Source organism: Lepidochelys olivacea, assembly GCF_965140295.1.
Source record: "Lepidochelys olivacea isolate rLepOli2 genome assembly, chromosome: 8".
NCBI classification, from domain to species: domain Eukaryota; kingdom Metazoa; phylum Chordata; order Testudines; family Cheloniidae; genus Lepidochelys; species Lepidochelys olivacea.
Window position 1 is genome coordinate 74,400,629 of NC_140418.1, and position 27,402 is coordinate 74,428,030.

Sequence of the window (27,402 nt, forward strand, 5' to 3'; positions counted from 1 at the left end):
AAATTTAATTTACTTGGATTTTCATAAGGACCCCCATAAGCGATCAAGAAAAATAAATAACCACAGCCTCAGTGACAAAAGTTATGATGCTGATTAAAATCTTACACTGAACTAGAAATTTCTCTGCCCACTGAAGTGTGTGATTATTTCTCAGTTATACAAATCCCTGCACTCAAGTTAGCTAGGTGATTTTATTACTGTTGCCTGTAGTTAATTACGCAAATCCCCTAATTATTGGAGGTGGGGAGGAGAGGAGTCCACATGGGGACTAAGGAGGAAAAGCAAACTAATAACTGAGGTTATTACATGGAAATCACCGCTGTGCGCTCCAGGGCCACACTTAAATATAAACAAAGCTCAATGCAGTTTTGGACCTCACACGCTATACGAGTCACAAACAGGCCCTCTCCTCCACTGAGACCAGAGACCACTACCTGGCACACTAACTGTCTCCACTTGCGAAAGAAAGCAAGTTAATGACCTTTTTGGCACTTTAAATGATAGGCCCAAAAGCCAGATCTCTAAGTAAACCATTAGAAACAAAATGATAATGAATTACTGTAGTGTGAGGGAGGCATTAATATGATTATGGTAGATTGTGGATGGCTAGCTAGAAGAATTGCACTAATGTCTCAATGCGTGTAAAAACTTAAAAATCCCTCCTGCGGAGGGGGAGAAGAAATATTCCTGTGCATTGACTTTGAAAGTAATTGAGATACCCTTGAGGCATATGCTATAAAATCCTTAGATTGAGCAATCTATTTTAGTAAAGAAACACACCTCACCCTGCACAGATTTTAATCTGGCCCATCAAATGGCAAACTCATGCTTTAATCCTTTGGGAAGGCCTGATACGGCCACATTTAAAAAAAGGTGAAACAAGCTTATGTTCAAGACAGGTTTACTATTGACACCATAACCTCATAATATATACATAGAGGGTGTTTCTTGTGATATGTAGCTTTCAAATACAAATTGTTATATAAATAAAACTGTAACCACAAGAGTCATTTTGTGGCATATAGAGTCACTGCCCTGTATATATTTCAGCAACTCGGAGCCAGCTTCGGCCACTTTTGTTCCTCATGCCACAAGTAGGCCTAATGAAGTCACTGCAACGTACCACTCTAAGGGTGACATAATGTGGCCCTCTATTAATGGATCAGTATAAAACATTTGATGTACAGGGATGGTTTTGTAACAGAAGACAAAAAGGAAGCTATCTTGACCATGAAAAGTTTTTATTCCATTAAAATATTCTCAACAGAGAACACTATTTTTAAACAAAGCATTTAACATTTAAGAAATCAACATGTGCACAAAAAGATTAAAAATTACTGGAAAATGTAAGATTAAGACAATTCATGTTCAAAATTTCAGAATGAGTTAGAACTAGCTGTGCAAGTACAAATTTTCCCCCTATATTTAATAACCCTCATACAGGTTGCACTATCCCTCATGAAAGCAATTTGCCTCCAAAGGAAGCAAATTCCACTTTTAGAAAAACAAACAGTAGCATGAAAAGAACAGTTAGTTCTTTACCAGGAAGTGTTACCAGTGACCTCTGAAGCATCTAGCCAAGTCAACCAAAGGCTTCTTAGCCAAAATATCAGCTCACATTTCCACCTCTTCTCTAACTTTAAAATAAAAAAGCACTGTTTAAAAAAAAACTACATTATGTAGTTTGTCAGTATTGAGTAATGTCACCTTATATAAATAACCCTGTATACAATATCCAAAAATCTAAACTTGAGTTTAATAGCCCCCAAATGTAATACACTAGGTCAGCTGTGTAATAGTGGTATACATAACAAAGGAATACACTTCCACACAAGAAATCACTCAGATTTAGTATTACTGGTAGTACAATTTCTAACAACACTGAATTTTTCATTTAAAAAAAAAAGAATCCAGCACTGCTGTGTCCAAGTATTGCTTCAAACCCTGTGAAAGAGACAATATTAGCTCATTCCACAAACAGCAAGTGGCTGGGCTTATGAAGCTTTAAATGATACAAGTCTCCCTCCCACTACGTCCCCTATTCTAGTGTTCCCCACTGAATCAGATAAGATTTATTTTATTAATAGAATCACAAATGGGAGAAAAGACACCATAAGCAATAGGGGCACTGCAGACAGCTATATTTACACGTATAAACATATCCAAATGTCAATTGTTTACAAGTAAAAGTGCACATAGATCATTACAAAGTATCACTCAAATTTCAACTGGTTCATACAATGAAGCATCAGCTAAAAACAGACTACCACTGGAGCCTCCTAACCCAAAATTAAAAAACAATCAAAGAGTTTTCATAATTTTTTTTTACATGTCTTTAGTTTCAATGCATAAAATTTATGATGCACCATGTATTATGTTAAGGTAGAGCTCTAGAAAACAAACACCTACCCTGGCTACCTCAGCAGCTGCTGCACTTTGGAAAGAGTAACAGGCGGTCATACTGAGCTGAGACACAAAGCCCTTCGTGGGATACTGTAGTGGTAGGATTGGCAATCAACAGATTTAGGCACTCTCTAGTTTTAAGGCAGCATTTGAGTGGCAAGCAGTTGACTTCTGAAAACAGTCGTTTGTCTTGTAGTGGCGATTCTCTTTGTTGTTATGCCGGGTTTTCAGTGCTCACAACAGGCTACTGAAGTGCTGAAGATGAACCACAGTTCTTGGAGATCCTGTGACTGCATCAGGGGCTAGAGCTGAGATATAGTCTTTTCCCCAAATCAACATAAATACATAAAGGTTTACATCAGTTATAATGCCAAGAAAACTGGAATGTAACGATGGTTGCATTGGAATAGTTATAGCAGCACGCATGGACACTGGGATGAAAACTTTAGTGCTGGAAATATTTAAACAAAGTGGTTTTGCTACAAATGCAAAATAAAATGAGAAGCAATGGAAATAATAAAAAGTGTTATGCAGGGGTGCCTGACAATTCTAGACATGCAGGAGGAGGTTAGGGCGAGCATGGAGGTGGCACTGGCAGATGTGGACAAATGACAGGGTTCCGATTGCCAATTAAAATGGGGTAGGAAAAGAAGACAGCTGAGACAGCCAAAATGTAATACAAACTGATGAACAGTTTGTACATCTTTCAGAACTTAGGACCATGAGTCTGAACTATTTAAAATCTGGTTGCCTTTCTATTCTGCCATAATGGAGTTTTCAGAAATTTAAGAATTTGTAACATGTTCTTAATTATGTATGGAAATGCCAAGAATGTTAGTGAATAAATGTATGTCTGCATGCATTCATGCAACTTGCTTTTCCCTCTTTTTGCTGGCCCTCCCAGCCTAATGCCCTCCCCCAAAAGCAGCTGCATGTAACCTCCTTCAACATCTCGCCCATTTTCTCAGAAACCCGCTTCAGGAACCTGCAGTCCAAGAGGAAAAAGAAAAGAACAGAGTTATTGAAAGCATCTGGAAAACAGAGAAGCCTTCTCAATTCTAATCAACCATCCTAAATGGCTATAGAATAGCTATTCTATTTAATCCCTGAACAATTAACCATATCTGATGGCAAGCAAAAGCCCTTTCAAGCTTATTCTCAACATACATTCCAGAACAGCTATTTGTCTAGTAATAAACTAGTGCAATGTACCTTCCTATCCTTCATTATTTAAAATTAGGTAAGGAAAATGGCTGTAGATCTAATGTTTGAATTTTAACCCACAAGTGATTAAATGTAAAGCCTCTAGCTATGGTACAAGATCCTTTACACTGGGAATGTAAAACATTTACTAGAACTCAGAAAAAGAGACTAAGAGCTTTTCAAGAGTGGAAAGGAGAATGGGAATTCAGAAAGACACATTTTATGTTTTAACCATATAGTAACATCAAAAATATTTCCAAGCCAAAGTAGTATCAAATAGACAACATTCTAGGTTCATAGCTGCTGGAAGGAGAATAAAAGGGTAGGTCATCATACTGTACTTTCTCTATCTTTAATGGACCATCCTGAGTAGATTGTGCTTTTTTACCTTTGAGAACAGGAAAATGTTTTCCCTTTTATGACATGAAAGCTGCTAGTATATTTACAAAGCAAAGACAATTATGAACACTTTCAGTAACTGAGCTCAGTCAGTTGTAGAGTGGTTTACTTATTTTTTGTTTTGGAGTTTTAAGTATGTGGTAGTTAAAGTTGCTGATGCACGAACAATAGATCCTAAAGAGGTTTTCAGAAATTGCAATTTGGAACAGAGGTTATTTTCAAGTTTATTATTATACAGACAGAATTTTGTCAAAATTACTTTCTGAAGCAAATGAATATTAAAAATGGATTTAAAAATAGTAGTATAAAAACAAGACGACCTGATCAATGGAGCGGATCCAGTGATTTGTAAAATGAAAACACTAAAGGACCTCAGACAGGTAAATGCAGAAATAAGGCAAATGTTGCAGAGCAATTTAATTTAAGACTTTTTTTTTTTTTTTTTTTTTTACTTTTAGTACTAACATCTCTGAAAAAAAAATGTCTCTAGCCAAGCTCACACAGTGAACAACAGACCACACAAATGCCTTCAGATATCCTAACACTTTCTATGAAATTGTGTGATTCAGTATTTTCCCTGTGGAATGTAGAGTAGTAAGCTGCCACCTTAGTTGTTATATATAGGTTACTGCACCTTTACTGTTTTTCTCTAGAGTTACATCTATATATGATGTTGGCACATAGCCTTCCTCTCCATTCTGTCTTCGAGCTCTTGTCCATCCATCTCCTTTGTCTTCCTCGATAACGTACAAAACCTCCCCTTCTTTCATTGCCAGAGTGCCTTCATTGTGACCTGGGAAAACAGACAAAAAAAAGTCTCACAGCTCAGACACGATTTAAAAGTAAGCTTTATATAAACAGGAAGTACTGATAATCTATGGAAGGGAACATATGGACAAACATAGGCTTGCACACAAAAATCTGGTCTCATGTTATAAAGCTGAATATATGCCAGTAGCTGTTTTTCTAATATTTGTGTTACAACAATATAAAAGTACTATTCTGCCAAAGAATTCAATTGATCTATGGACTACTTCTCATGACCTTAAAACACTGCTGCTAATATCATTTTTTTTTAAAACAAAGAGAACAGAAATGCAAGATTCTCATAAGAAATAATCCATCAGTCTTTTGTTCTGTTTTTTAAAATCAAATTAGCACAATATACAGAGTTAACCCTACCATCGAAAGGATAAATTGCTTTGCAGTGTCCTATAGCTGGTAAGGGATCATCGTCTTCAAATTCATCATCAAATTCATTATGGTGTGCATGCTGTTGTGGTGGGCCTCGGACTTCCTGGTTTGCATCATCCGTGTAGCTCCCCTCAGGGCTATAATGCAACGAGGAGAGTAAGGACTCTGTATATTTCTCAAAAACCACACACACAACTTTAAAAGTTACATTTCCATATCCCTAGTGCAACTCAGAAAAGGTTGTTCAAAGTTGTTCTAGGCTATCAGTGTGAACACATCAGGAAAACAGGTTGGCAATATTTAATTATGGATTAAGTATTAATGAATGTTATTTTCTGAAGGAGCAGAGCTGTTTTTTAAAGGCTTGAACTGAACTCTGCTATTAGAACAGCCCAAATTTAACGTTTAACAAGGAAGATACAGCAATGGGGATGATCTGACAGAGGAGCGAAATGGGGAAAAAAAATCTGAGATGTTTGGGAAGTTATAGAAGTCAACAGGGGACATTAATTGAAAGAGTGACCCTTCGGTGATGTCATATACCGTTTTCACCTTGAATTACCTAAAACCTGACTACTCTGTCTCATGTGTTCTAATGGAAAATTCATTATTTCACTGAAGTGGCAAGTATGAAAAGAAGTAAAACCTAGAACCTTATGGCCAAAAGATGCCATTTGAAGGACGTACATAGTGTATCTGGGAATGTGGGAGAAGAAGAGGTGGGTATCACGCACTTAAATGCCAGATGGACATGGTGGGAATAGCTGTGAAAAATAAAAAAAATCTACTGAGAATTCCAGTAAAGCTTCAACGTAACGATAGTTAAAATAGTTACCTCTCTCTTCCTTGTGTTACAAGGTGGTTGATGTCACTGCTGTGCCTTCTGTCTCCTCTTGCTGCTACTTTACCTTCAACTTCAGAGAGCCAGGCCTTATGGGAAAAAAGTCAGAAAATATCTGGGGTCAATATTACCAGAGAATTCTCAACCAGCAAATGTTATATATCACTAAATGTACGATTTCAAATACACTTAACAGTGTAGAATTTAGGTGCCAATAAATATATAGATATCTGCTAAATACCAAATCATCATGCAAAGTTTCCTATTTACTTGGCTTGAAGCACAAAGCTATCATCTTAGTTTAATACTCAGGAGTGGTGTTGAGAAAATGGTAAAAACTGACATCTTGAACCATTTAACATGAATAACTTAAAAATAAATCTGTAGAAAATAATTTACATTAAATTACTCAGTGCATATCATCTCAGTCTAGCTACATTAACATACGAGGGGGAAAGATGCTCCATGGAAAACTGTCTTCTTCAAACAGAGAAATTTTCTGGTTCCTATGTTTGTGACTTACAGGGAACACCAACATATTCCTATTTCAATACACTTTCCAAGGAATAATTTAATAGCTTTTAACCTCATTCTTGTGTATTTCCATTCGAAGACGATCCATGTTGCTCATAGTCTCAGCTAATTTTGGCTGCAAACTGCCTGGATCCCCCATCTGTGGATTCTTCTCATAAACATCTTTCATTTTGATGAGTGCATCCCTGTAGTGAGGTATAGGAATGCCCAGGAATTATTACAAGTGACAATTACATTACAACATGTTTTGTCTTTAACAGTCCAATAAATACTAAAACAATGTTTGTACAGCAACTAGCACAATGGGTTCCTGGTCCATCACTAGAGCTCCTAGGTTCTACAGTAACACAAATAACCACACCATCGTAGACACACAGAGGACAAATATAAAAATTCTCTCTTTCCTGCCCCAAGAGAAGCTACTGTCTCCCGCCCCAGTCCTGTCCCCTCATCCTCTACTCTCGGAGTAAAATAAGGCCCTCATTTCCTTAGCCTCTCCCCAAGGGCAAAGCCCAGTATCCTGTCTTCCATCCCACTGTGCTTATGCGCCTCCCTCCCCACCACTGCCCTCCCTCTTGAAAGACATACAGAGTTCAAATACAGAGTCTTTCCACCCATCTTCAATCTCATTATAATTCACCTCTGCTGCCTGGTTCCTGGCATATGGTCCGTTTCTTAAGAATTAATGCCCACGTTTTCTAATGTATCCACTAGTTTTAGATGCCCAGCTTGACAGACCTAAGGTCGATGTTCAGAGTTGTTGAGCATTCACAAGTCTAGATACAGTATTTATAATTTATAATATAAAACGGATACTCAGTTGCTAGAACAACAAAGTTGATAACGATGGAGCACATATACTATAAAGGTGGACAGACCAACAATTGACATACTACTTAGAGTAGTTTAACTTTTGAAAGCTCTGGCTTATAAAAAGAAACACAGAAAGAAATGGTCATAAAGATAAGGGTGTCCAAAAAATGGAGTAAGCTGTGAAGGACACACTTACTTTTGGTCGGTTTCTTTCTGTAGTTCTCTGTTGAGTTCATCGATTCTCTGCTGCAGTTTCTTACGTCTTTGTTCTGGTGGCAGATGACTGAAATCTTCTAATGCAGGACCCTGCAACAAAGTTAAATACCATTAAACACTGGAAAATTCTGTCTATAGTTATTTCTACTGACAATCCACACACAAACAGTTTTCTCTGACATGAGGTATCAGAATGAACCTTCTTAGCAACTATACTATATACACGGCTATATCAAGCATACATCTAAACTGAGTATGTATGATCATAGTGTCACAGCCCTTGTTCTTCACTCTGTCACCTCCCTACTGTTTTGTTCAGTCACATCATGTGACAAGATAGATTATAGGCATTTCGAAAGACTCACCATCTCTCCCTCAATGTATATCCTGAAGTGCCTAGTGCACTTTTAGGCATCGTCAAAAAATAATCAAACAAGAAGTCTTAATAAAATCTTTATAGGATACATATCACAAGAGTGATACATGATGGGGAATAAATTGACTTAGAATACACACTAGCAGAAAATAAATCAAAATGAATAACCATCTCAGCTAAGCTGTGAGGAAATTTAGACTTAGTTTCTTTGTTTCATATGCAAATTAATTTGCCCACGGCAGATCTGGTAAATGTGCAAGTCAGCAAAATTTGTAACCCTAAGTACTTTTCATGTACAGTAATGCCAGTTCAAAGTATTCTTCATAATATTACAACAATCACTTAATGAACAGGAGCAATATCCGTATCTAACCAAAAAACATTTTTTCATACTGTCTAAATTCTATCAACATTGGTGAACTACACCCCATCATCAGTATTTCCACAATTATCTTAATATATACTTCTGTAAAATAACGTTTAGTTGCTGTAAGTTACTTTGTAGATACAACTATGCCTACAGCCTAATACTGGTCCCACTGAAGTCAACAGAAATGCTGACAGTTTCTTCAATAGCTGGGTTAGGTCCACAATAAATAATTTATGGATCTGTAAACAATTACACAGAAAAACTGAATCATAGGTCCTCCTAGTCCAGTCCTTGCAATCAAAGCCAATTTAGTAAGTTAACAGACAGCATGCAATACTGTACCAAATAGTAATTACAACTGAAATCCAGAAATCAATAGGTTTATATGGTTTGCAATCTGCCTAGAGAGTCTGTTTTCCACTTTACTTGGGTACTGCCAAAGGAAAAGAATACAATCGTGGTATTCATCCAAAAATAAGTGGAGCATCCATTGGGACACTACTCGAAGAACAGTTTGTTGCTCAAACATTGATGGTTATTGAAATTCTGCATAAAAAACTAACTTCAAATGCTCAAATCCTTTTACCAAATAAGTTACAGAAAATATGGATTATGGGCAGTATGAGTTCCCTCACCTTAGTATATTGCAGGAATAAGACCCCATATGTCCTCTCAATTAAGTGTGCATGGGTATTTATACATATGAATTTTAAGAGGTTGTTGCCAAAAGCCCACACCTCAACGACAGACATGCATGTCAGAGAGAGAGAGAGAGAGAGAGAGAGAGAGAGAGAGAGAGAATATGCATTCGGGTAGCGGAGAAAAAAAAAAAGGTTCAAGCCTTAGGGTTAATACAGTAATACCGATTGATAAAAATGCTGCATTCTTCATGTGCTAGTTACTTAGAAGACTGTTTTAAACACTGAAAAAGAATCTGGCATTAAAGGCAACCTGAAAAGGGGAGAATTTAACAAGCAGTGCAGTTCTCCCAACTGTCAGGATTTTGAGTTAAATGGGCATTCATTGACCCAACACCAGCCCACACCAAGTTTTAAACAATGTGTCTAAAAATTTCTTCCCTTCTCAACTGCATGGTTTTCAGTCCCTTGTCACTTGTGATATCATCATTCCACTACTACTTCAGTCATTCAGTACAACCAGGGAAATCAAGATCTGATATTTCTAATGTAAAAAACACAGCCACCACCATGTTGCTTTCTTTACGCATCATAAAGAAACAAGAAAGGACAAACTTTCCTCCTGCCCCTCTCATCCACCCTGCCGCCTTTTTACATCAGTGGTACCTTATAGTAAAATTAGAAGAACAGGACTCTTATTGTGAATATCATTGATTCACTCCAGGAAACTAAATGCCAATAGGCGTGTGTTGGAATTTTTCATCCAAATTGAGAGCTTGGCAATACAAGTGGAAAGAGGTGTATTTTTCCTTCAACCACTACAAATTAAGTCCAAAAGACCCTTTATTATTCTTATTCATGTTTCCCGCTTTATAAAACTTGCACAATCTTTTCATATAACTATATGACAGCTTTTCTATCAATCCCTGATACATCATAAAATATATTTTCATTATGACCAACACATGAAATCTGTCCACCTTCACTCTAAGTCATAGATAAACTGCATCCAGATCACAGGTCTAATTAGCTCACACTGCACATGGATGATTAAAAAGAAAGACCATGTATACAAGGTGAAAAATCTGAAAATGTATTTCAGCACCTGATTCAAAGCAATTATGATATGGAAACAATTTCAAAAGATTACTTTCATGCTATTTTATCAGAAGTACAGCAGACAGATCAGCACACAGGCTTACCATCTTCACCGACCACTGAACAGTTCATTTGAAAACAGAAAGAAACGGGAAGTTATTCACATGCAATCATCATTTAGGAAGTGAAGGTTTATTCCTAAAAATATATCTTTAAAATATTATTTCAAAATAAAATTTTACAAACTCAAAATTAAATAATGCACTTCACTATCAGCACAAAAACAGCAAAATACAAGTTTGAAGTGCACTTATGCTGAGAGAATTACTGGCAATTAAAGCTTACATTGAAATGATAATGGGTAGTTTACCATATGGAATTACAATGCATGGCGTCATTTAATGACTTATTAATTTTAGTATTTATAATATATATTTAGAGAAAAACAAAATATACAGCAAACACTGCACAAAGCAGAAGAATTTGATGATGACGATGGGCTGGTCTACCATATACAAAAATTTGGTTAATCATGACTAGGAATACACTGCATCACTTCAAGATTGTTAATATCCCAATAGAACAAAAATAGAGAGGTTTCCCGTGGAAGCTGCAAAATACCTTCTCTGCCATTTCAAGCTTAAAAATTTAATTTTACATTTTAAACTGTTCAATTGATCATTGCGCTATACTCAAAAATATTAAAATCTACAGACAAACTGTGAGAACAAACAGGATTTTCTCCTGGGACAAAGCAATACCTTATGATAGACAAGACTGGTACGGCTCCAACAAGGTGCCATATCCCAGGGACGTGCCATACACTCAGAGTGATCCTACCAAACTTGTTAAGCTTCTCAAGCAGAGCACCATGAAGGGGTTAGAAAGGACCCTTTCATCAATGTATCAATGATCCATATTCACCACATCAGTTGTGACCAAATGGTATTACTGTCTGACTGCTGACGAGTGGCATACGTGAAAGGTTAGAGGTCTCATTTAAGCAACTTTCTAACAAGTTTCTACCTAAAAATCCACCTTTATTAATAACCCCCTGTCTAGCAAGCTCAGTAAATTCTAATAATGTAATGGGGATATAGACTGAACTACTCTGCTTTCTAGAGGTAATCTCCCCAGACACGCAGTGAGAAGAACTGGCAGAGAAGCATGAGTGAGGTTTGCACTTCCATTTCTTATGATAGGCCTGTTTTAAGGCTGGGATTTCCATTCAAACTGATATCAAGCTGGCACCTTTCACAGCATTAAACTCTTTGACAATTACAAATTTGAAGTAGAATAAATAATAATGCATTTTAACAAATAAGTGACAAAAACTACCCATTATCTGATGTGTCTGGTTTGCAGAATCACTTTCCCTTGATTTATAGCATGGAATGATATTTGGGTTTCTCCTTCACATTAAATAAACAACATAGCTGCATTTATGCTCATTTCAGATGGACACGGTAACAGTGAACAAAGAAAACCCCTACAGTTTTAATTTGTTTTCTGTTACACACAGTTGCTGATGGGGAGTCTTGATGATGCACAAAGCACAGAGTAATGAGAGCCGTTTCCTGTTTATGGCCTTGTTCAAATATCCGTTGAGTGAAATCCTGGACAGGGCAGGTAAACAAAATATCCAACACACTCAGCTTCTGTGCATACTATTTGCCAATTTACTGGTGAATTTAAATTAAAAAACAAAGCAAATTAAAATGCCACTTGATAGCAGAGAATGTCAATACCATTGAGAAAATGTTTTACAGCAATAAAAGAGTGGAAATAACAGGGGTGTGTGTGTGTGTGTTTGTGTGTGTGTGTGTGTGTTAAATAGTGACAATGTACAATATCTGAAATACTGTATATGTTTTCCATCAAAATATATAAAAATATTAAATTGCCATATGACAGGAAATTTTTTTACAACTATGGTAAATTGTTCAGCTTGCAAAAGGACGCATCAGTTCCCTCGATATTTGTTAAAGTAGTATTTTAAAGTGCTTGCACAATATTGCAAAATTTTTAAAAATGAAACTAAAAATTATATTTGCTGTCCTGAAGGTTTACAAGAGAGAATAATGTTTGGTACTTTGGGACTTACACTGAGCTGAGCTCAGATCTGTCAAAGCTTGAATGATCCTTGTAAATTTTAATTAATGCCATATTTGATCAGATTCGCTAACCTTTCTGTTTTGGATTGTGATCAGTGCATTTTAAAATAAAAAACTTCATTTAAAATGCACTTCATTTTCTGTTCATACAGTAAAACTGCCACTAGATGATTTTTACATGTAATAAAATAGCCTACTTGGTTAAAACCCATCAGACCTTGCTTCCTGAATCAGAAGCAGGCATGTTCAGTAATCAGGAGAAAGCAGAAAAGGTTAGTGTTATTTCAACAGCCTCCCATATCTCATTAATGAACAGCATTGAAGGAGTTTCCTTATACTCTCCTGGCCAAAGCAAGTTTTGATCAATTGACACAGGAGAGAAAGGGGAAATCTGTCCTTCATCAAGATCTTAGATGTCCACAAGGGTCTTCTGCAACTTAGGCTCCTGTATATAAGGGGTGGTATACAGAGTAACTGGAGGGTCTTGGAGTAACTGGGCACTAGATAAGGTAAATTAAAGAATGTAAATTTAAAATAATCTGAAATGTAATCAACTGACAGCCAGGGCTCCTCTAATCATTAACTGGATTGCCATATGACGTTGGACTTTGATCTCCACTCTAGAGCAACAGAATCCGCCATGATTGTATACAGAATGAAACAGAGGGTTTATTTCGTTTTTAATATCAGAAAAATAATGAAATAAATCCAACCAAATATATCTAAATTTCTGATTATGGGGATCAACAAATGCTATAAATTTTACATAAACAAGAAAGACTATGTTTCACTGACATAATGGAATAATGCCAGTTCATTTTTCACTAGTACAATATATGTTTCTAGGAAACCATTTCAACTTTTCAATTTTATTGTCAACGGAACAAATTCCATTTGCTGAATATGCTATTATAAATTAGTAAATGCACTCCCCTAATAAATCTCAGAAAGTGACATTTAGTAGTAATTTATAATTGATGGAAGGTTTTTACAAAAAAAATCCTTTAGGAAACAAAAGCAATTTAACTATCAATGTACATTACAGTAAAAAAATTATAATCCATTATAAGAAATGAATGATGGTTTAACATGTTAAAAGCTGCACGCTATCGCATTTCAACTACAACGGGAGATGGGTTTTTCCATTTTAATTCAGTTTCTCAGAAGTCAGCTTCTACTATTTTAGTAAGACATCAGAAAATAAGACATGTCAATTTGTTCAGTGATGACTATATACCCAATAATAAATTACTGCAAAAATGCATTACATGATGGAGGTAAGACATTTGTGAATGTGCACAACAACAACAAAAGATTTCAAACACATACTCAGCACCCTCTTTATAACACTTTCCTTTTGGAGTCAAACATTTTTAATGTCATAAAAAGTTTTTAAAATGAAGGTAACTATTGTGTAATAGAGAGTAAACTACCTTAAAAGTGACCTTTTATCCGTGTTACACCAGAGTGAGCCTTATAATGAGGGTGGAGGGTATCAGAAAAGCCACACCACAAACACACTTCATAGCCCATCATGCATTTTCAACTGTTTATCAAACTTACCCCTCTTTTGAGGCTTCTGAAAGAAGGAATTCTGGCCTTCCCTGTTTTTATGTCACTCATGCAATAATGCACTGGTTCAATGGAGAATATGGGATACTGGGACCCATTAGGAGTAGTGGATGTGTATAAACTAGTAGGGGTAAGGGGTGGGGACTGTGGCTAATATGGAAATAAAGAAAGGAAATAAATAAGCCAAATGTTCAAAGTAATTTTAAAATGAAAATTCTGTCTTTCAGTAACAAAATTTCCATCCAACACAAAAACGGTTCGTAGCATGTTTTACTAGAAGACTTACCACCATCAACTTTAGAACAGTTTGCAGAGCAAATATAGTCATTTTTCTAAACTGTTTTATTCAGAATTAGTCATGTGAGTTAAAGTTGGTGCAGATAACAGATACAGGTTTAAGAAAACTTTCCACGCAATTTCCAAGATCCTAGCAATATCCAAGTACCTGAGATAGTCTCCTTCCTTAATACTTCCCAATAGCATCTTCAGTATTCCCTAACCCAGGGGTCTCAAACTGGGGGTCGGGACCCCTCAGGGGATCATGAAGTTATTACATGGGGCGTCGCGAGCTGTCAGCCTCCACCCCAAACTCCGCTTTGCATCCAGCATTTATAATGGTGTTAAATATATTAAAAAGTGTTTTTAATTTATAAAGGGGAGTTGCACTCAGAGGCTTGCTATGTGAAAGGGGTCACCAGTACAAAAGTCTGAGAACCTCTGCCCTACCCCTGCTATTATCCTTCTAGACTCCTGCTCTTCCCCACCCTGCACTGCTCCTCCTTCTCTGTAAGGTTTTTTCCATTATATGTGGTAGGCTAAACCCAGAATTACCATCATGATATCCCTAAATAGGTCAGTCACAGAAAGATGAATTTGTAATCCCAGTTGTGGGGAATTACTGAAGTAGGTAAGGTAGATTCACTGCCTTTGGACTTTGACATTAGGTGTATGGCTTTCCTCACCATTACATCCTCTTTAATGTCCTCATCCTTCCTCCACTTTTGTTTTAAAGCACCTGCCTCTAATCTTATCTCCTCCTCCTCCCTAGCTCCTTTTCTAATCTGCTTTTCCCTCACCTGCTATACACCTCTCCTCCATCTTCTATAGTTCTTTCCCCTTTCAAAAAACTACCATCTCAGTGGAACTTACCATCTACGAAGAGGTCAAGTATCTTGAAATGCAAATTAAAACCCACCAGATTCACAGATACATCAAGTCACAAAGGCTACCTGAACATCCAGCTAGTTTGTCAACCAGAATTTCTTTAAATCAATCAAAAAAATCCAGTTTCTGTTATAAATTGTTTAAATAATGCTCTGATTTTTTAAAAAATACTTTAAAAAAAAGTATGTTTTCTTGTCATTGGTTTTTTCCTTCAGAAAATGAGAAACACTGACATAAGCTTCCATTCTGCAATGCACGTAACCATTATATATGAGTAACTTTATACATGATTTGGTCCACTCTGTTCAGCAGCACTACTCAATGTGTAAGTATTTGCAGAATTGTAGCATGATTCTATAAAGTAAACAGTGACTATATACAAAGTGCTATCAAATGTACAAAGTAAAACTGGAGAAGAGAGAGATATTTTTTTCCTGATACCTTCTTTCAACTACAGTCATCTTAGGTGTTAATTGTAACTAAAGTAAGAACAAAAGGCCAGGTCCTCAGCAGGTGTAAATCTGCTTCATTACTTCCATGGAAATAGCCAATTTACACCAGATGAGGCCATGGCTAAAATTTTCAGGCAGAAGTATGATTTTCAAATTGATGGTGTCCTTTAATTTAAATTCAGTCCTAATCTCTACATTTCTAATTGCTATCACACAGAAGCAATTAGAAATGAACTATGAGGAGGATACAGGAATTAGATATTCTATCTCTCCCCTTAGAGAAGACTTGTGTATCTGGAATATTATCTGCAAAAACATAAATCCCAGCTGAAAAGAAGTCTGGAGAGTAGTTCTTTCATCATAATAAAGCTTTTCTATTTCACTAAGTTGCTAGTGACTAGCAGCACTGAAAGTCCTCATTAAAATTTGTGGGAATAATTAAATGATTTGTTATGCTCTAATATGGAACAAGTAAAAAAGATCTAAAATAGGTTTAATTTAATCTTTGTATGTTCGATTACTTATTTAAATAGCCAACACCAGTATAAGTGGCCCTTTTTGTTGGTCCATGAAGGCATCTTTCACAGAAAGTGTCAATTAAACCTACATGCACAGAAGTAAGAGAGGAATAACATCTCTGTTCTAACATTTTTATCAAAAGTAGTTTTATAGCTATTAATTATTTTATCTGTTTAGTCTTAAGATTTCCCTTTGGCACCTGCCCATATGAAACTCCAAAAAATTAGAAGTTTTACTATATGACCAAATATTTAGTGTTTTCAAACAGAACGCATTTTTATGAAAATATTATCACAAACTTGCAAAACCAGCAATAAATAGTAGAATCCATTTGGTACCTCTACCTGCAAAGTAAAGGGGAAAGCATGTAATTTAATTTTCTTTTGTGAGTCACCTTTAAAAGAAGTAATTCCTCGTACCACAAACTACAAATCCTGAGCACACTGTTATTTGGGAATAGTAACTTCACAATTCTTACCTTTGGCTTCTTTCCAAAAAGCCACAGCTTGCCCTTAGCCTTGCCCACAGTGGTTTTTGAATCTATCTTCATTCCTTCCTGCTTTGGTGTACTGATGGTTCCATCAGAGACAGTCCTGTAAATATGCTGACTGTAATCTTCAAATGGGAAGTCTCCAGGAGGTTCAAACCCAGACTTGAAGGAGTCTATCACTATTTGAGAATCCTGTACATAAGCAACATCAGTGAGCTTAAAAAAAAAATCTCCACATATGACTCTTACTCCACTGGCTACGCCATAAACATACTCACCCAAGACAACAGAAGCAATATGGACTGCATAAAATATAATTCCAGACATGAATATTCTTTCTAACTGAATAATTACGCTTACAGATACCATCTTCCTGTTAGCACTTGTACTATCATGTAATCCAGAGGTTTTCAACCGTGGTTCGCAGACCCCCCGGGAGTGCACAGACTATGTCAAAGATTTCCAAAGGGATCCATACCTCCATTCAAAATTTTGTAGGGGTCCGCAAATGAAAAAAGATTGAAAACCACTGATCTAATCTATTCAAAGGTATAGTCTAGAGGCTAAGCCCGTGGGACAGGGAACCAGGAAATCCAAAGTTTATAGGATCAGTTCTGACACTGACTCTCTCTATAGCCTTGGGTATGTCAATAAATCCCTGACTCAAATCTTCCAGCTATAAAATAATACTTAGCTACTGTAACACACAGAATTTTTAAATATTAATATTATAGATTAAACCAAATATTGCATCTGCCTTCATTCCACAGTAATAATTAATTTTTATACCTCCTCTTTCAGACAAATTAGTGAGCTTTCATATACACTATTTTCTGTAAATTGTTTTAATTACACATGAAAAAAACTTTCCCAATATAATTCCTTATATAAAATATTTTATATATTACAAACATAAGGTCCAGTGTGGCTACCAGTGAAGCCAATGACAAAACTCTCATTTCAGTGAGTAGGATCAATCCCATAATACAGTATTTTACATTTATATTGTGTGATCATGTAATTTAAAGACCAGGTCATAATGCTATGTACCAGGGGGTCAAATTAAGGTTGCACAAGCAGACAATTCTGGAATTTCCTAATTTGTGAGTACTGGACTTTACAACCATACCAGTCGTTACACTTAGTTCTTTGTGTGATCAAACTGCTGTCTGTCTATTTCAGACAGCTCTTCAGCAGCTCATGTAAAATAAATTGCTGTCAACCCACTTCCCAGTCAAGAAGCCTCCAGATCACAAACTCACATTGGTTTAATCCAGGCCTGGCTACCCAACCATAGTTTTCAAAATAGACTATTAAGATGGAGTGATCATTTGTGCAAAGCCAACCTGAGTACTAAGTACCAGTGGGGTTGCATTAACAGTGATGAGCCAAAAGGATGAAAAAGTACGAAAAAGTTTTGATGTAGACAACTGACATCAAAACAGGAAATGAGCATTTTGACCAAATCCTGAAGTCATAACTCATTTCTTACTCAGGTAAAATGCCCAAAGACAACGTTAACTTCAGGATTTGGATCTTTTAGATTAAAAGATAAGTGGACAATATAAATCTGAAATATTTAGTGTATTTTCCCCTCTTTCAATAATATGCCACATGGCTCCCATATTAGTTAATTTACTCATGCATATTAAAAAACAAAATGAGCTGAATTCACTTACTCTGCGTTCATCAACCGATTTTGCTGCAAGAATCATTCCTTCTAAACATTTAGAGATTATGGGAATAACTTTGCGCTCAGAATCAGCAAAACCTTTATAACATTCACTCAGTTTGATGGTCCTTCGTTCATCCATTTCTTGAAGATGCTACAAAGAAGAAAAAGATAATATGATGATTTTGTTTACTGATATTCCTGTTAAGTATGCAGATTCAGGAGCCATTTTATAACAAAGTATGGAATTTCTTTATCCAGTATTAGTACAAAACTGAATACAATTAGATAAAAATTAATATTCTTTAAATACTTTTGTCATTGACACTTTTTTAGCAAAAGAAGTACAGAATACAGTGTAATCAGGAAGACTGGATACTCTTTATTAAAAACAATATTTGGAAACACAAGGCTTCCTATTATCATAGTCTCCTCTCTGTCCTCTACCCCCGTAATCACATAGACACTTCCTTTAATTAAGAAACATTTCAGATAAAATTTGGAAAATACTGTAGGACAATTGGCTGAATTTCCCATCTTCTAACCTCCCCCACCTATGTAATTCTTTCTAGTCTTAGCTAACAAAAATTTGAGGCTTCTTAAAAAAAATCTTGTTTTTGTTTTGAACTTTCCTTCCATTTGACACACGTTGCCAACAGAAATGATTAAAAACACTGGGACAGAAGAACAGAAATGATTAAAAACATTGGGAAAAGATATGAATATCATGGGACACAATTCTAAAATCCCATTTAAGAAACAAACCCTATCCTGCAAGAGATGTGTTCTGGAAAATAAGAAAAAATATCAATGTTATATAAGCTTTGTAATGAAAGCCAATTAGAACTATTTCTTATCCAAGTATCTCAGTGGATGTTGGCCAGTCCCACATTTAAAACAGAAAAAGGTAACATTAAGTTCAAAATCGCAGAGACCCTTGAGCAAATTAAAAAAACAACAACAATAATCCATTATTTATATAATGATGCATATCCAGAGCTCACCTCACTCTTACTACAAAAAGACACTATAAAAATCTATTGAAAACTCAGCCTATTAGTTACAATAATTGGCATCTGAGGTAGGCTTAAGTCTTTGCTAAATCTACCCTAACAGAAGCAGATATCTCAAGCAGCATCTCACGTGATCTCCCTAAGATAAAACTATACCAGCTGAGTCATGTAATTACTCGCTTGTAAATATTACTCAACACTTGCAAATAAACAATAAAAAGAAATACCAAGAAAGAGCCTTAGAAAGTAGTGGTTTTCAATCTATGCTCCGTGGACCTCTGGGGGTCTGCAGACTATATCTAAGGGGTCTGCGAAACAATTTTGGTACCATAGCACAGAGGTTTTCAACCGGTGGTCTGTTGACCCCTGGGGATCCGCAGACTATGTTTAAGATTTCCAAAGACATCTGCACCTTCCATCTGAAAATTTTTAGGGGTCCGCATATGGAAAAAGGTTGAAAGACTCTGTTATAAAGTAAAACTAGGTCTTTGGGATCATATTTGCTAAGGACTTCAGGAAACAAGAGTAATTTCTCATAACAAAAAATTTATTTTAACCCTGGAGAAATGTAATAAACCAAGTCTCTGATCAAAAATGTTCCTCTTGGGTCTTTGCTTAATACACGGATTTCTGCAGTCTCAGGTATGCACTATAATTCCTTCCTTAGTCTTCCACTGACAGATTCACTGGAGGTAGCATTCTTCACCTGGTAAAAAAATAAGGAAGAAAAATTTCCTCCTGAGATTCCTAGTTTCAAATAAATAATTCTTTTGCGATCCTCTCCCATGCTCCTGGAAAATCTCATGTGTTCTCAGGTTATTAAACTTGTAAATGAATTCAAGGTTTTCATTCTTCCTCTGTTTCCTCTCACTTTGATTCTCAGTAATAGCCTGTGATGGATGGAAATGAGCTTGCTGGATGGTGGGCGGCATCCTAAAACTGAATTCTTGATATCTTTATGCACAAGAAATCCTAAGCCATTGACATGTTTGTCCTCTCCACTGTAATAGAGTACATGGCCTTCTTCCGTTAGTACCTCTCCAAAGTTCTTCCATCTGACCTCAGAGATTCCTAGCAGGTGCCAGGTGTATTGTACCACTCCGTACATGTCCTTTCAACCTCCCTATTTGTCTCAATGTCCTTACATTCCATGTGGCTATGGTGATGTTACCTCTTCCACGGATCCTCTTTGTTGGGGTTACACCAGTAGTATACTTGTCGCGTCTGCCCTGGTGGGATGGCACAGTCATTATTAATCCGGGCTGCAATCAATCCGGTATGGACATCGTTGACTTGCTCATCATATGGTGTGTCTTGGACAAATTTCTAACCTGGCGGAGCCCATCCTCTCCAGGCAGCCCCATTTTAATCACCTCTTACAAGATGTAGGAGGAGCAGTGGGCCTATTCGGTCCCCGGACCCACATCCGTCTAAAGGCAATACCGTTTAATATCACAGTTGGACAAGTCTATGCCCCTACAACAGACTAGGACGATGATCAAATTGAAGATCTTTACAACCAGCTCCAAGACATTATCGATAAGGTACACAAGAAAGATATCCTGATTGTACAAGGAGATTGGAATACTAAAGTGGGTACTGACGCACAGGCAGATTGGCAAGATTATTGTGGCCCTTTCTGTATTGCGGTAACCAATGAGATAGGATTGAGACTTTTGGAGTTTGCCAGCTGTAACAATCTGGTTCTTGCAAACATATTAGGAGCACATAAAACATCCAGACGATCAACATGGCACACATGGATTTTGTTCTGGGATTAACAGAGCTAAAACAAGGAGTTTCCCTGATGCTGATACTGGAAGTGATCATGACCTTGTGATGCTAAATTTTTAGCTGCGGCTAAGGAAAATTGTCAGGCCAAAGTTCACCACACTCAGAGACCAAAATGTTGCAGAGTCATTCCAAGCAATGACTGGCAGAAAATTTGCCCCGCTGCTTGATCTAGAGCAAGACATAGAAACAATGACCAACAATTTCAACGCTGTAATGAATGCGGCAGCAATGGACATCCTTGGGAAACACTGTAAGAAGACAAAACCATGAGTCACAAATGAAATACTACAAATGTGTGATATTAGAAGAGAACATAAGAGAGACAAGAACACACTGAAGGAGCTGATAAATACAGAGCGATTGGCAGAAAGATCAAGAAAGGAATGAAGGTGGCCAGGGAGATATGGATTGAAAAACAATGCTCTAAAACTGAAGAGCGTATCAATTATAAAAATAGCAAACTTCCAGGTTGTAAAAAATCTGACGAAGGAAAGATGGACCAAAGCTAATGCAATTCAAGACAAAGAAGGGAACAGTCTTACAGAAGAAAGGGACATCATCAATAGGTGGACCCCAAACTACTGCTCTGATCTATACAACCATCAGACAAATGGAGATCCTAGTGTCTTAGACAGCCCAGATTGAACAGAGGAGGATGACTTTCCAATACTATGTGAAGAAGTGGAGACAGCTGTGAAATCACTCAAGAATGGAAAGGCTACAGGTATTCACAACATCCCAGCTGAACTGATGAAATTCAGAGGAGAAATAGTAATAGGTGAACTCACCAAAATCTGCAACAAGATCTGGCAGACCGGTGACTGGCCCTCCACATGGACACAGTCACTAATTGTCACTCTGCCAAAGAAAGACAACCTGCAATTGTGTCAAAATTATCGGACCATTAGCTTATTTAGCCATCCCAACAAAGTGATATTGAAAGTCATATTGAACAGATTGAAGACACAAGCAGACAATATCATTGCTGAAGAACAGGCCGGCTTTCGTGCTGGAAGAAGTACTACAGAACAGATTTTCAACCTTCGTGTTCTATGTGAGAAATACTTACACCACCAGCAGGACATCTACCACGTCTTTGTTGACTTCAAGAAGATATTTGACAGAGTATGGCACCAAGCTCTCTGGGAAACCATGAATAAGTACAATGTTGGTCATAAGCTTATTCTTACCATTAAACAACTGTATGCCAAGGCCAGCAGTACAGTTCTCATCAATGGCACAATGGGAGAGTGGTTTCGCACTACTGTTGGAGTCCGGCAAGGCTGCCTTCTTTTGCCCACACTGTTCAATATCTACTTGGAGCGCATAATGACTGATGCCCTAGAAGATCACATATGCACAGTCAGCATTGGGGGTGAACAATCTCAAATCTTCGGTTCGCTGATGACATTGATGTCCTGGCAGGCAATAAAGATGAATTTGCCAATCTTGTGAAACAACTGGATGAAACCTTCGCAAAATATGGCATGGAAATCGGTGCAGAGAAAACCAAGCTGACGACAAACAAACGTGATGGGATCAGCTCACGTATCACTGTCAGTGGACAAGAGCTGGAGACAGTGAAACAGTTCAAGTATTTGTGGGCAGTCATCACTGATGAAGGATCCAAGGCAGAAATTCAGGCAAGAACTGCGGAAATAACAGCAGCAGTGGCAAAGCTAAAGCCAATTCGGATGAATAAGAACATCTCCCCGGAATCCAGACTGAAACTGCTGCACGCATTGGTCATCTCCATTTTTCTGTATGCGCGCGAGACATGGACCCTTACGGCAGAACTTGCACGGAAAATACAGGTAGTAGAAATGAGATGCCCAGGATTTTACAGAAGTATCTCCTACTTTGACCACGTCACTAATGAAGAGGTCCGCAACATCACCCAATGCGCTGGCTCATATGAAGACCTCCTGATGACCATGAAGAAGCGCAAGCTGAAGTGGTACAGCCATGTAACAAGATCATCTGGCCTATCCAAGATCATCCTCCAAGGGACAGTACAGGGGAAGAGAAGAAGAATTAGACAAAAGAAGAGATGGATTGACAATATAAAAGAGTGGACAGGAATGGGCTTTGCGGAGACTCAAGCACTGACAAACAATCACCAGGGGTGGAGAAAATTAATGGATTGCTCATCAATGATGGTGCCCCAATGACCAGTGTGTTTATGGGAGTGATGATGAGTAGCCTGTGAGGTTCCCAGTGTTATCCCAAATGCTTCAACAGACTTCAAGACCTTTGAGGGATTTCCCATTTGTTGCCGTCCATGGATCACTTTATATTAAATGAATGCTGCACAGAATGTATGTCCTTGAAAGAAACTTTTTCTTCTTTTGCAATATGATTCTAGTATTCTTTAAGCAAACAAAAGGAAGCTTACTATTTATAACAATATTCACAGAAACTACAACAGTATTTTATTTACATTTCTAAATCTAATTGCTATGAACAATAAATGTAACCTAATAAAAACCTAGGCAGATATGCTTTAGACATCTTTACCAGCTTAGGTGATGGAAGTGATCTACCAAGATTATCTTTTTCTTTAAGTTTTAGATTTTGAAATCCTCTTCCCCCTCAAAAAATAAAGAAATTAATTTTATTAAATATTGTTTTACCTTGTAAATCTGAGGAATGACAATGTAGTAATGTTTGTGTTGCTCTCCATTAAAGTTCTGTAGTTGTGCAGCATATTCATTTTTGTTTTCATCTGCCATGTGTGTACGCAGGTTTAATTGTTGCTTAGCCTAATGGGAAGTCACATCAGTACAAACATGCCTCATTTGTGTTCTCTCAAAAGAAATGTAACATTACTTTAACTAGCTTTCCCACCAATTACATAAAAACATTAGTCACAGTGGATGTGGAGGCACAAACATTTCTCCCTATAATTAACAAAAAGGGAAGGAATGTGAGTGCCATTAAATTTGTAATGTCAATCTACAGGTCATATTCAGGAACTGCCATAAAAACTTCCTCTGCAGCCATTGGACTAAAGGTGGTTCAGAAGGAGAATAAAATAGAAACCATTAAACTAGATTCGAAGCACATTACACCAAAAATTACATCAGACGAATATCCCCATCTACAGCTTCTGTCTTAGACATTATCTGTAATTTGCTCTGTGATCATCCTTTGAATAATTAAAAGACTAAAATATGTCAATATGCCTCACTACACTGTACATTGAGTTTTAAAAGATGAATTATACTGTAACTTTGATATTGCCTAAAATATGTAAATAAATATATTATGTTGTTCAAATATTGCTACAAAAAATAAAGCCAACAAAAATTAACATTTTCTAATAATAGTAACAACAAGAATGCGGAGAGGAAGAAGTGTCATGGGTCTTACCTTCTCAACATCGGCCTTAGTTGCATTTGTGTCATTGTCCAGTCTTTCATAGCTTTGCTGTGCCTTTTCTGCCTCTCTGCACTCTCTTTCAAATTTCTTTTTGCTCTATAAAAATCATGAAAACTATATTGCTCTAACAAACCAACAGATAGTACGGTTTTATTTTTACAGCAACTTCAAAACCTAGATATCTAAGCTTCCATTTAAAATTTCCATTAATCTTGGCTGAGAAGAGCCTTCACCCTGAAAATCAAAGCACTGCTGTCTTGTTCGATCTGCAGTCAAACCACCTTTTCTCCAGAGGTTTCAACTTGCTCCATTTACCTTAATGGGGTTCCAGCACAGAAATGTTCAAAATAGGTTTTAAAATTATTATACAAGCAACCAAATTATGAACACCCAATTACAGAGACAAATTTAATTATAAAGAACAGCTGGGTCCAGATTTTAGCTCAGATTACCCGGGGGGGCAGAAAGAGGCTGGGAAAGAAAATCCAAATCTGGACCCAGACATCTATATAATTTTAAAATTCATTTCTTTAACCAATTTGTTACAATGATGTTAATAGACAAGATACTGAGCATGGTTTAGCAGTGAGCATAGACCAGAACAAATAGTGTTCAGCAATGTCTCAGCTAACCAAAATTAGACCCTCTGATACAATGCTGAACAATGTTTGTCCTGGTCTACACTGACCACACTAACCCATACTTGGCATCATATTAGCTAACCTTACTGATAACAAATCTGTCATATATTGTCAGATTTCACAGCATAGATCAAGCCTTCAGAGATTTGTTGAGAGACTCTGTAGCCAAAGACAACTAATCTTCATATATTTGAGAATATCTCACAGAGAAGTGCACTGTCAGTATTGCCAACCTACTGAGACTGCAATTCTCAACACATTTACTGTAAGGTGGTCTCTGACTGTTGACACATGATGGCTCTATTTTATGCCCCACTATTAAACATCCAGAGTGAGAAAAGGCTGTTACCCATCATGTTCACCAAGGCCCTGTTAATTCCTTATTTTTAAGCCAGAATTAGATGGGACTTGAAACAATACATTAAGGAAGATACATACACACCAATAAATGATCAAAGTATGTGAGCACATGAAGTGCTAGCATCTGCCGGAATGGTGTTTTTCAGGACCGGTAATGCTGTTTTCCATCACAAATCCATAGTGACTGAAATATATTCCTATGCAGATATCGAGAATTCTTCAGGTTCAATCACATCGATTTCCAAGACAGATGACTGACTCCAGAAAAATCACTAAGATTTTTCCTGTGCAGTGATATGTAATTCTAATTTATTCTGACATTAAGAGGGAAGTTAGTCTTTGTAATACTGAAGTTTCAAAGATGAACTGGAAAGCTAAAAATTAAAACTGTGACAAACCCAGAACTGCCTCTCCAATTTACCCAGCATGGGAGGAGCATTCAGCACAGAAATAAGTTTTAAATAACCATCTTCAGTTACCTGAGCAGTGCCCAGTGGATTTCATGTAGGAGAATGGAAAAAAAGGGTTAATTAAAAATTTATTTCTGCACTGCATGTCCCTCAGTCTGGTAAATGGGGACCACTCAGCATAGAAATCTGGGATTAACTCAGTTTTCACTTTTGTTCTGAAGTCAGTTCACCTTAAAATGATTTAATGATTTTCCTTCGCTCTTCCTTCCTTCTGTTTGGCACTGGTTCAATGGAAATGTTTCAGAAATGCAAATGTTTTTGTAATCTTCTTCCTGATTAGCACTTTCCTTTCCAAAAATTTGGTGACAATAGGCAAGATTTCCAAGAAAGAATGTTGAACCTTTATGAACAATCTTCAGCAACCAACTGCTACCCTCTCTTGACACTTTACAAATGAAGTATTTTGAAATCCTATTGCTTATCCTCTCTTCTTTATGTAAAGCAGGGGTCGGCAACCTATGGCACACGTGCCAAAGACAGCACGTGAGCCGATTTTTAATGGCACACTGCTGCCTGCCGGGTCCCAGCTGCCGGCCCTGCTCAGCCTGCTGCCAAACCCAGACCGGTACCCTGGCAGGCAGCAGTGTGCCATTAAAAATCCTGCCCGCCCCGGCCTGCTCTTCTCCGCCCCCAGAGATGAAGAAACTTGGTCCTGCCAGCTGCTGCTGCAGGGCAGGCAAGCTCCTCCCTCCCCTGCCTCTTCCCCCAGCGTGCTGCATTCCTGCCCCTTCTCCTCTCCCTGCCACGGATCAGCACGGGAGTGGGAGAAGAAGAGCCACAGTGCGCTCGCTGCTCCGGAGAGGAGGCGGAGAAGAGGTGGGGGACAGGGCCTTGGAGAAGGGGGGTGGAATCAGGGCATATCCCCTCCAGCCCCCTGCCATGAGCCGCTCTGGGCAGGGGGCTGGGAGCAACCCCACACCCCCAGCCCACACCCCAGCCCCCTGCCCTGACCCTTACATCCCCCCCCACACCCCAGTCCCCTGCCCTGAGCCCTGCACCCCCCTCACACACACCCAGCCCTCTGCCCTGATCCCTGCACCCCCAAAACACCCCAGCCCTCTACCCTGATCCCTGCACCTTACATTCCGCCCCCACACCCCAGCCCCCTGCCCTGAGCCCTGCACCCCGCTCACACAAGCCAGCCCTCTGCCCTGACCCCTGCACCCCCCTCACACACAGCCAGCCCTCTCCCCTGACCCCTGCACCCCCCACACACCCCAGCCTCCTTCCCTGACCCCTGCACCCCACATGACCCCAGCCCTGACTCCAGTACCCCCCACATACCTAGCCCCCCCACACCCCATGCCCTGACCCCTGCACCCACCATACACCCCAGCCTCCTGCCCTGACCCCTGCACCCCCCACGACCCCAGCCCTGACTCCAGTACCCTCCACACATACCTAGCCCCCTCAAACCCCATGTCCTAACTCTTGCACCCCCCACATTCCCACCCCCACCCCTCGCACCAAATGGGAGCTGCCCAGGTAAGCACTCCACACCCAAACCTCTTGTCCCAACCCTGAGCCCCCTCCCTCATTCTAGCTCCTGGCCAGACCCTGCACCCCAACCCCCAGCCTGCTCCTTCACCCCCAACCCTGTGCTCAGTGCACTCCCACCCTCAGCTCAGTGCAGAGAGAGAGGAAGAGAATGGGGTAGAACCAGGGAGAAGGTAGG

At 38.2% G+C, this 27,402-nt stretch overlaps 1 protein-coding gene across 3 annotated transcripts in view; it reads right to left on the bottom strand.

The window, feature by feature from the left end:
- Nucleotides 1–1,224: 1,224 nt before the first annotated feature.
- Nucleotides 1,225–27,402, bottom strand: part of FNBP1L (formin binding protein 1 like) — a 95,405-nt gene continuing 69,227 nt past the window's right edge. Inside the window, exons 6-17 of one of the 3 annotated variants that reach the window (XM_084637343.1) lie at nt 24,248–24,352; nt 23,509–23,637; nt 18,076–18,222; nt 16,385–16,588; nt 13,763–13,921; nt 10,190–10,204; nt 7,584–7,693; nt 6,627–6,759; nt 6,035–6,129; nt 5,188–5,336; nt 4,640–4,798; nt 1,225–3,388 (exon numbers count right to left, since the gene is read on the bottom strand). In XM_084637343.1, coding sequence (XP_084493469.1) covers nt 3,381–3,388; nt 4,640–4,798; nt 5,188–5,336; nt 6,035–6,129; nt 6,627–6,759; nt 7,584–7,693; nt 10,190–10,204; nt 13,763–13,921; nt 16,385–16,588; nt 18,076–18,222; nt 23,509–23,637; nt 24,248–24,352 — 1,413 coding nt within the window. In that variant the 3' untranslated portion in view covers nt 1,225–3,380. Of the gene's footprint in view, nt 3,389–4,447; nt 4,799–5,187; nt 5,337–6,034; nt 6,130–6,626; nt 6,760–7,583; nt 7,694–10,189; nt 10,205–13,762; nt 13,922–16,384; nt 16,589–18,075; nt 18,223–23,508; nt 23,638–24,247; nt 24,353–27,402 lie in introns of those variants that run through there. The other 2 variants (XM_084637345.1, XM_084637344.1) reach the window with 2 other exon arrangements.